The 11,236-nt window shown below is 38.1% G+C and overlaps 1 protein-coding gene across 2 annotated transcripts in view; it reads left to right on the top strand.

The window, feature by feature from the left end:
* The window catches only part of LOC117168154, a 38,074-nt gene that overhangs the window by 15,457 nt on the left and 11,381 nt on the right, over nucleotides 1-11,236 (top strand). For both annotated transcript variants that reach the window (XM_033353582.1, XM_033353581.1), the window contains exons 2-3: nucleotides 5,098-5,323; nucleotides 5,478-5,699. In XM_033353582.1, coding sequence (XP_033209473.1) covers nucleotides 5,555-5,699 — 145 coding nt within the window. In that variant the 5' untranslated portion in view covers nucleotides 5,098-5,323; nucleotides 5,478-5,554. The remainder of the gene's footprint in view (nucleotides 1-5,097; nucleotides 5,324-5,477; nucleotides 5,700-11,236) is intronic.

Genomic DNA, 11,236 nt, shown 5'->3' with positions numbered 1-11,236 from the left:
GTAGGTCGTTCCCGCGTGAGTTGGACAACTAGATAGTATGTGAGCTAAATGTTCGGGGTGTGCATGGCACGCCCTGCAGCTATCATCAGGAATGTCTTGGCTTAAAATGTGGCGCTGGTATGTTAAGGTGGAAATAAAAACGTCTTGGCATGCAAAAATGAAACCTCCGTACCATACTTCAATCCAGGCGATTTGAGGAAATCAAACGTTAGCTCACAAGACATTGACTGATCCTTCACATTGCTGTGGAAGATACCGTGCATCCTCTTATCGAGGAGCTGTTGAAGAAAGTTTTTCTCTTGTTCTTTCTTAATCCGGGCTTTCAGGAGTGAGTACTCGGGATAGATAAGATTTGATGCATTTTGCTCACCCCTAATACTAAAGTCAAAGCCGAGGGTATCAGCAGCCTCCTACGCTACCTTGTACAGAAACGCTCCTTTGCCCACTTCTTCGTGATTCCTGTGCTGTACCCAGAATAATCCTGTTGTGAAGACATTCAAGACTCAATATTCCACGACAACCTTGACGGCGTGAGATTAACAGTCGCGGAACGGAAGACTTAAGATGTATGCTTTTGTTCATGTGCATAACCTTTCTTGTCCCGATATCAAGGGATCTGAGCTCGTTATTCGTCCATGGAACTACTCCAAATGAGTACAGTACTACCGGGACGGCAAGCATTTCGTTGCAGATATTTTGTTCCTCGCCGACAGTTCGGAAGACCAAATCTGTCGGATGAGACGTTTGTATCTGCTTCGGAGACTATCCTTTATAGATGTCACATCCTGAATGCGGCTCTGTGGCATGCCCAGGTATGGATAAGTCTCTCCAGCGCAAGGTGTCGTATAGCGCTTTTATCAACAAGCTCAGAATCTTCAGGGATGCCATTAAGTTTTCCTCGCTTCAAATAAACCTTGGCGCATTTGTCTAACCCAAATTTAATTCCAATTTCCTTAGTATATCGTTCGACAATCCCTAGAGCTCGATGTAGTTGCTCTTTGTTTTTAGCATAGCTCTTAAGATTGTCCATGTAAAATACATGAGTGACCTTGTACTTTCGATCTGCAGGTTTGCCGCACAAGTACCCGTCAGAATGGCATAGTGCTAGAGATAGTGGCAATAATGTAAGGCATAAGACTATTTGCGGATGAACCTTTAAGATTTCCAAAAGACAGATGATAAGTCTATGGAAGGTCGAATCGAAAGCTTTCCGATAATCAATCCAGGCCATCGATAGGTCAGGCTGGTAGAATGCTGCATCTTTGCAGATACATCTATCGATGAGCAGGTTCTCCCGACATCCGGCTACGCCTTTCTTTGAGCCTCGTTGTTCATACATTTCTTGCCACACAGGTTTAATTGCCCGAACAATCCTATCATTTAGGATAGCTGTGAATATATTATAAAGTGTGTTCAGACAAGTTCTTCGCCTGTACTTCTTCTGGTCTTCTGGTAAGTTGCCTATTTTCGGCAGGAGTATTGTACGCCTTTCCACCAAACATTCCGGAATCGGCACTTCCGACTTCAAATATGAGGTGAAAATACGGGCCAAATGCTGATAGGTTGAAGAAAACTTCTTCCACCAGAAGGTTTTGATACAATCTGGTCCCGGTGCGGAATAGTTCTTCATCCCTCTTAATACTTTTTTCACCTCCTCGATAGTGATGGGTGGGCATTCTTTATCAGGTGTTATGAGGGCAACACATAACTCCTTGAAGCTATTTATATATTCTTAGTCTTCGTCCAGTCTATGCTGCACTTCGTAGACTTCTCTCCAAAATACTTCGACCTCCTCTGGTTTGGGTGGGTGCTCGATAGTAACTGGAGGGTCTTGGAAGAGTCGAGATGGGTCAGAGAGAAACTGTTGATTTTCTCTGACCCACCTCTCCCTTCGCTCTAGACTTCTCTTAGCGTCAGATAGTATCCGTATTCAATCAACAATATGCTGTCTGGTGGTCAGCAGCTTTGACTTGTTAAGTGTGTGATAACGGGTCCGGAGTTCGCGCGCGAACTTTCGAACCTTCGCGGTAAAATTCCTGCCAGATGTGATGTAGTCAATCACACATTGAATGCGGGACGCGTATAGCCCATAGGTCGGATTCTTCGGAAAAATGTCCACAAAGCTTGTCATCCATTTCAGCCAGATCTTTAGTCTTGAGAGAAACCTTGGTGTTGATGTTTCTCCGGGTCGTAAACCATCGCTCTTCCTCTATTCGATGGCTGCCCGCGGTTGGTCTTAGTGTCGGTTCTCTTTCTCTGGTGCAGGCTTGTTCTAGCTGTGGTTGAGTAGGCGTTCCGCTTACATAGCCCCGTTTTCGGAGTAGTTCAGCATGGTTTCGCAGATGTTGCTGCGAAAAGTGCGATATCTCCGAGTGTTTCTCGCACCACAGAGCATGCAGCCGTGCCATGTAACCCCGTTCAGGGGCCACACTCGTATCGTAGCACTCTAGTAATTCGTGATTCAGTCGCTCCGCCCACCCAAAGGTCGCGAGATCCCGCCGATAAATCGCATTGGATCCATTTTCATTGGCTCTCCCAGCTCTAGATTGGTCGGAATTGTTGGCCGACCCATTGTCGGGACACCTGCGCGTTCTGTTGTTTTGAACCGCACTTACTACAACTATGTTTGGTGTTGTCATTGTTATTCCCACGAGAAGCTAGGGAAAGGGTTTCGTCCATCCTTGTAAAGCCCCCCATGCAAGGATAAGGCTGCGTACTCTGAGAGGTCGCCCCGTATCCTAGTCACCGTTCTAGATACCTCTCCATGGTGCCATTCAGCTTTCGGCACGGTTTTCACACCTCCGCTTGGGGGTTAATTCCTTCGGGACTACCCTTGGACAATTGTCCGCGACTGCCTATTTATTTTTGTAACCATATTCAGCAGAAACCCTTGGTTATTCCCGAGAGATACTGCAATATCAAGTTTAGAACCCTGTCGGATTTGAAATGGATTCTGTTTGTTAAATTTCTTTTCTTAATTCTCAGTAACATGTTTTTCTATATCACTGAATTTTCGGAAAATTCATTCAATTAAATCTCTGCTCTTATTTTTGAATGAACGGAGCAGATATCCAGAAAATTTAAAAAATTAACTTTTATTCCAGCAAGCGAGAATGACGTTCTACGCAAACGAGACGAAACTCGTTTAAAACTTCCCAATAAAAGATTAATGAGTTTTTTATCTGAATCAGGGCCTTTGAGAGTGCAAACCAGAAACCAACCTAAAACGTTTCGAAATATATATTTTTTCCGAAAATTTGTCTTCTTGCTTTAAGAGTTCATCTTCTTTATCAGATATATTGCATCTTTCTTGGATGAAAATGCAACTGTTTTCTTAAAAACTCGACTATTTCGTAGAAAATATACTTATTGTTTACAATTCTTATTTTTGTGTTGTAAAGTCACCTGTAATCTTATTTGGAGGCAAATTTTACTATTTTTTCGAGGTTTTTTTTAAATTCTCTTTTTTAGAAGAAATTTAATCTTTTTTAAATAAAAATGGAACTGTTAGTTTGACAATTTAACTCTTTTTTAAAAGTCTTATTTTGTCTTTAAAATTCACCTGCGGTAGCAGAATTTACATTTTTCTTGAATAAAAATGCAACTGTTTGGTTGAAAATTAAACTCTTGTGTTCAAAAGTCATACTTTTTGGTTAAAAATTCATCTTTTTGGATTGAAAATTCAATTTTTTCGTAGTAACTAAAGTCGTCGTCAAAAGTACGGAAAGAAATAATGATAGGGAAGAATGATAGGAAAGACATAATAATAGTGTGTTGGTTTATGGCTTGAAATGTGCGGTTTTGCAATTTGATTGAAGTACACTTTAAAAAAATATAATTAGATTGATATTTATCGAAATAATCCTTTATGAATATTTCATCATTTAATGAAAGCAGACACCTTAGAAAAAGTGTTAGAAAAAAAGTATAAATTTCACAACAATAGGGACCTCACAGGGAAGCGGACACCGGCTAACACGCAAGTCAATAGCTGGGGGAGGGGAGGGAGGGACATCGGTATATAAGAGGGGGGGATATTTTGCCACAGTCTGTTACAGCGGAAGTAGGGGTCTTAGAGAGGGATTATAATCCGTTACGTGATTCAAGTACAGCCCCCTACTGAAAAATCCGCCGTCGGATCCAATGTCTGATCCTAATAGGATACGAAGTCGGATCAATCGCCGGGTTTTTCAGTAGGGTAAATTAATGTCGATTTTGATACAAATTCTACGTGTTTATAAGTCTCAATAGGTTTTGCTTACAAATTCATTAGCTTTTCAATTGATAAAAATAAGACTTAACGTAAATAAAAATAGTATTTATGCCTTGGGCAATAGGGTAACATTATATAAATTTAATGCAAATAATTATAAGAGACTCCAAATACTATAAACTAAAAAAGCTTAAAAATTGAACTATTCGGAAATTTATTCGTTGTAAAGAATACTCTCTTCATATTGTATATAAGATATCCTGTGCATAATACTTTATCATGAGATTTAAAATATTTTAGTTTTGATGGCTTAAATTTTAAATGGGGGTTCTGATAACCTTGAAGTTTAAGATGTACAATATTGGGAGCTTCCGATTTAATAACAAAGCAACTATAAGTTCAAAATTCTTCACTTTTAAATATTTCAAATTAAAAAGTTAAAAATGTATCATTCCTATGAATACGAATTTGAATTTATGTACAAGTATAAAAGATATTGCTGTCTAAAGGTTAAAACCTTAATTTGTTCCTGTTTCACTTGTAAGATTTTATTTATAAGATTGGCCTTCGAAACTAAAATATATTTTTAATCTTAGTAACTTAAAAATAATTATTTTTGAGTTACTAAGAACTTTTTTGTATGTCCAAAAATTTAGTAGTATCCAAACGTTCATCAGTGCCTTCTATTTAATTTTATAAATCGGCATAAACTCAACCAAATTGGAAACTCGATATCCCTGAGAATGCCACTGGTGGAAAAATAGTAGTATACAATATAAGTCTGAAATGTTCCCCACAGTAAAAAAATCTGTTCTTTTTACTCCGTATTTCTTATTTATTATTCCGAAAAATGTTGACTTTTCTATATGTTTACGCTTTTGTAGAGAACCAGCAAAAAACTCGACCTTCATCAACAGAAAGTAGAACGACAGCAAAGCCAAACAATTTTGAAAAAATAAGCTAAGATGATGCAGACTCGAAAATCAATGATAGATAATATTTCAATAGAAAATTCTCATACTGATGACATGCAAAGTTCTGAATCTGATAACACTGTCTAGATTGGTCCGTATGATGACAGCTTCCCAAATTCTCCGAAAAGGACAAATGGTAGGCATAGTGCTAATTAATCACACTAAATAAATTGAGAACATTTTTAATAACAGTCACTATCGAACCTCTCTTGTCAAACCCTATAATATTTTTTTTATATCTAAATTTTTTTTAATAGCTTTTTAATATTTGATCAATGATTATTTTGTAGCTGATATTGACAATGAAGAAAAAAATAGATCGGAATTTAAGAACGATGAAAGAGATTTAAATCATCCTTCTAGAAGAATGTCCGAAGCAATCGGAATTAACCACGTAATACAATCATCAACATCTCGAAGACAATGGGCACCGGAAAGGCGTGAACAATCCAACAATCCATCGCCGGGATGCCTAGGACCCCCACTGTTTAGACAAAGGAATTCGACGCTTGGTACGAGTGCACGATACACATAAAAAAGTTTAGATATGCACGAAGATTAGGAATATACATTTTCTTCTTCATAGAAATATTTTTAACACGCTTGAACCATTCCCATCGCTATTATAATAATATTTCATTTACCAAGTTTAATAATACTTTCTTTCCGCGACAGATCTATTCACATGCAGATACAGAGCTGCCAGATCGAGTCTGGAATTTACCCCCACCATACCTACCGTTTGGGAGCCGCAAAACAGAAGGTACATGAATACCACTGTGACTTCGTGTGTAAGCCGAAAATGCACGATTCGACTTCGGTTCCCTGCTGTACGATGATTGTCTATCTGAAAGCTTCGGAAGACTTCGGTGGTCTTCTATTTATATCTCGATCCCCATTTGAAACAAATGGAAGAAATTGGCGAATTTAATGTTTCGTGTGATTCTTTATTTCATGCATGAGTCGATTTTGAGGTTATGGTTTTCAGGTGTATATAGTATGAATATTATTACTTCTATATATATATTATTAATGTTAATATTATAATTATAAAATATAACATTAATTTTAATTAATAGTTGACTAACTTTTAATAGAAATAGTTAAACTTTTAACTAAAACAATTAGTTTTCTGAAAAAAATTTGAATAAGAAGATGAATTTTCTTGTAGTTAAAAGCAATTAATTTTTTTAACTAAAACAAACAAAAAAATTCTGCAAAATAGTTAAATTTTCAGAAAAGAAATTTTCCAACTAAATTTTTAACAAAGTAGTTCCACTTTCAACCAGAAAAATTGAAAAAACTAGTTGGAATTCTTTGAAAGTGCTTTAAATTGTTGAAATTAATCGAAAATTCCTTGAAATGTTTTAAAACATCCTAAAATACTTAAAATCCTTTAAAATCTCTTAAAATTTTGCAAAGCTCTTGAAAATTCCTTGAAAATTTTGAAAATACCTTAAAATATTTTAAATTCTCTAAAATCATATACTAAATAATTGAAATCAATTGAAAATTCCTTAGTATCTAGTAAAATGTCCTAAGATGTATCAAATCCTTTAAAATCTCATATTAAATTACTGTAATAAATTGAAATTTCCTTAAAACCTTTTAAAATACTCTCAAATATTTCGAAACCTTCAAAATCGTTTGAAAAATCTTGAAATCTTTTTAAGATTTTTAAGGTAATTTGGAGTTTTTTAAAACAACCTTGATATAATTACTAAAATTCTTTGAAATTCCTTTAATTTTTAAAAGTGAATTAAAAATACAGTGAAATCTTTTTAAACGTCCTCAAATATTCAAAATCCTTAAAAATCTGTTGAAATCTCTTGAATTTTTTTAAACCTCTTGAAAATTCCTTGAAATTTAGAAAATACCCTGAAATATTTTAAATCCTTTAAAATCTCATATTAAATTACTGTGATCAATTAAAAATTCTTTGGAACGTTTTTAAATACTCTCAGGTATTTTGAAACCTTCAATATCTTTTGAAATGCCTCGGACTTTTTTTTAGGATTTCTAAATTACTTTGGAATTTTTTAAAATAAGCCTACTAAACATTTTTTAATTCTTTGAAATTCCTGTAAATAGTAAAAATAAATTGAAAATTCTTATACATCTTTTAAAACATCCTCAAATATTTAAAATCCTTACAAATCTTTCGAAATCTTTTGAAATTTTGTAAAGCTTCAGATTAAAATTAAAAAAAGAAGAGTTTCAAAACGTTAAATATTAAAATGTTTGTAGATTAGAGTTTTGAAGATAGAATCAATAAGAATTCAAAGCTTTCGAAATTTTATTTTCAAAAATTTTCAACTCTTCCATAAGAATAATTTTCAACTCGACGGGATACAAGACTTTACATTTAAAATTGTAAACTTGGAAGTTTATTTATAAAAACTTAATAATAATAAATTAATTAAATGCGTTGAAAATTTAAAATGTATGTTTTTCAGTTGGACAATCTCTAAATAAAATTATTTCAGACTGAAATTTAGAAATTTTTAAACATTAAAATTTTAACTGTTTGTAGATTAGTTAACTATTAAATTAAAGTTTTAATAGAAATTATTCCAGTTAAAATTTAACTATTTCTAAAACACTTTTTGTATATAATTAAAGATTTGTCATAAGGACAATCGCAGGATTTCTCCGGGAGCGGGTGCTAATCTGGAAAATTGCACCCGCTTCCAGCGAAATCGCGGTAAAATTTCAGCCACAAACACGTCTCACGACCGTGAGATAGGTAGTTACAGTCTGTAAAGGAATCAATACGAAGATCCAGCAAAAGCCTCGTGCACCCTAAGAACACGGAGCGACCCAAGGGCAACCGCCTTCTGCTTTTTTCCCGCAATTGTTCTAGCATATTGTTGACACGCAGGGATGCTTTTTAGGCCATTAGCAAGTGAAAGCTTGGCAACTCCAAGAGCGCCGATGATAAGGACGATCAATTCAACAGAATATTCCGGGTATAATCGTTGCAACTCCCTTATAAGGTCTCGATACCTCTCTTTCTTTTCATTCTCCTTGGTTATGATGTTTTTGTCAGCTTGCGCCGAAAATTCGATAACAAACATGGTTCGCTTCTCGAAATCAAGAAGAACCACGTCAGGCCTCGAGTGAGCAACAGAAACAATTGTCGAAAATATAAAGTTCCAGTATATGCGGTACTTCCCATTCTCGACAATTGACTCAATTTCCCTAGGAGCATTTAGAGGAGCGATATTAAGGTTAATGCCATAGGAGTGACAGAGACGGTAATAAAGCTCTCTTAGTGCCGCATTGTGCCTTTGAATGTAGGTCGTTCCCGCGTGTGTTGGACAACTAGATTGTATGTGAGCTAAATGCTCGGGGTGTGCATGGCACGCCCTGCAGCTATCATCGGGAATGTCTTGGCTCAAAATGTGGCGACGGTATGTTAAGGTGGAAATGACACCGTCTTGGCATGCAAAAATGAAACCCTCTGTACCAGACTTCAATCCGGGCGATTTAAGGAAAGCAAACGTTAGCTCACAAGACATTGACTGATCCTTCACACTTCTGTAGAAGATACCGTGCATCCTCTTATCAAGGAGCTGTTCACGAAATTTTTTCTCTTGTGCTTTCTTAATCCGGGCTTTCAGGAGTGAGCACTCGAGATAGATAAGATTTGATGCATTTTGCTCACCCCTAATACTGAAGTCAAGTCCGAGTGCTTCAGCAGCCTCATCCGCTGCTTTGTACAGAAACGCTCCTTTGCCCACTTCTTCGTGATTGCTGACCATTTTAAGAAGAGGGTCTCTTCCATTTGCAACTCTATGTGCTGTACCTAGAATAATCCTGTTGTGAAGACATTCAAGACTCAATATTCCGCGACCTCCTTGACGGCGTGAGATGTACAGTCGCGGAACGGAAGACTTGAGATGCATGCTTTTGTTCATGTGCATAACCTTGTTTGTCCCGATATCAAGAGATCTGCGCTCGTTCTTCGTCCATGGAACTACTCCAAATGAATAGAGTAGTACCGGGACGGCAAGCATGTTCGTTGCAGATACTTTGTTCCTCGCCGACAGTTGGGAAGACCAAATCTGTCGGATGAGACGTTTGTATCTGCTTCGGAGAGTATCCTTTATAGATGTCACATCCTGAATGCGGCTCTGTGGTACGCCCAGGTATGTATAAGTCTCTCCAGCGCAAAGGTGTCGTATGACGCTTCTATCAACGAGCTCAGGATCTTCAAGGATGACATTAAGTTTTCCTCGCTTCAAATAAACCTTAGCGCATTTGTCTAACCCGAATTTCATTCCAATTTCGTTAGTATATCGTTCGACAATCCCCAGAGCTAGATGCACTTGATCTCTACTTTTAGCATAGATCTTAAGATCGTCCATGTAAAATACATGAGTGACCTTGTACTTTCGATCTGCAGGTTTGCCGCACAAGTACTCGTCGGAATGGCGAAGTGCTAGAGATAGTGGCAATAATGTAAGGCAAAAGAGGAGTGGGCTCATGGTGTCGCCCTGAAAGACACCTCTCTGAAAGGTGACCTTGTTAGTTGTAACACGATTTTTCCAGATGATATAGTAAATCTGGTTTTCCAAAGCGGCATCAATCTCTTTATGCACCCAACTATTTGCGGACGAACCTTTAAGATTTCCAAAAGACAGATGATAAGTCTATGGGATGTCGAATCAAAAGCTTTCCGATAATCAATCCAGGCCATCGATAGGTCACGCTGGTAGAATGCTGTATCTTTGCAGACACATCTATCGATGAGCAGGTTCTCCCGACATCTGGCTGCGCCTTCCTTTGTGCCTCGTTGTTCATACATTTCTTGCCACACAGGGTCAATTGCCCGAACAATCCTATCATTTAGGATAGCTGTGAATATCTTATAAAGCGTGTTCAGACAACTTATTGGCATGTAATTCTTCGGGTCGGCTAAGTTGCCTATTTTCGGCAGGAGTATTGTGGTTCCTTCCACGAACCACTCTGGAATCGGCTCTTCCGACTTCAAATATGAGGTGAAAATACGGGCCAAATGCTCATGGATTGAAGAAAACTTCTTCCACCAGAAGGTTTTGATACAATCTGGTCCCGGTGCGGAATAGTTCTTCATCCCTCTTAATACTTTTTTCACCTCCTCGGTAGGGTGGGCATTCTTTATCAGGTGTTATGAGGGCAACACATAACTCCTTGAAGCTCTTTATATTTTCTGAGTCTTCGTCCAGTCTATGCTGAACTTCGTAGACTTCTCTCCAAAATACTTCGACCTCCTCTGGTTTGGGTGCGTGCTCGATAGTCACTGGAGGGTCTTGGAAGAGTCGAGATGGGTCAGAGAGAAACTGTTGATTTTCTCTGACCCACCTCTCCCTTCGCTCTAGACTTCTCTTAGCGTCAGATAGTATCCGTATTCAATCAACAATATGCTGTCTGATGGTCAGCAGCTTTGACTTGTTAAGTGTGTGATAACGGGTCCGGAGTTCGCGCGCGAACTTTCTAACCTTCGCGGTCAAATTCCTGCCAGATGTGATGTAGTCAATCACACATTGAATGCGGGACGCGTACTGTCTTGCCCAGCCTATCTTTACGGCAAGTTGATGCATTCGTCTTTTGGTCTTATGATCAGCCGTTGGTTTTGTTTTACGATTCGCATCGGCCAAAGCTCTCGCTGCATTATACACACAATAATTGATAGCCCAGAGGTCCGATTCACCCGAAAAATGTCCACGAAGCTCGTCATCCATTTCAGCCAGATCTTTAGGCTTGAGAGAAACCTTGGTGTTGATGTTTCACTCGCATCGTAGCAGTCTAGCAAGTCGTGATTCAGTTGCTCCGTCCACCCAAAGGTCACGAGATCCCGCCGATCCATCGCATTGAATCCAATTTCATTGTCTCCCCCAGCTCTAGATTGGTCGGCACTGTTGGCCGACCCATTGTCGGGAGCCCTGCGCGTTCTGTTGTTTTGAACCGCATTTTCTACAACTATGTTTGGTGTTGTCATTGTTGTTCCCACGAGAAGCTAGGGAAAGGGGTTCGTCCATCCTTGTAGAGCGCCGCATGCAAGGAT

Source organism: Belonocnema kinseyi, chromosome 2, assembly GCF_010883055.1.
Source record: "Belonocnema kinseyi isolate 2016_QV_RU_SX_M_011 chromosome 2, B_treatae_v1, whole genome shotgun sequence".
In the NCBI taxonomy this organism is placed as follows: domain Eukaryota; kingdom Metazoa; phylum Arthropoda; class Insecta; order Hymenoptera; family Cynipidae; genus Belonocnema; species Belonocnema kinseyi.
The sequence above is the reverse complement of the archived record's forward strand: the minus strand, read 5'-3'. Positions and strand labels throughout refer to the sequence as shown.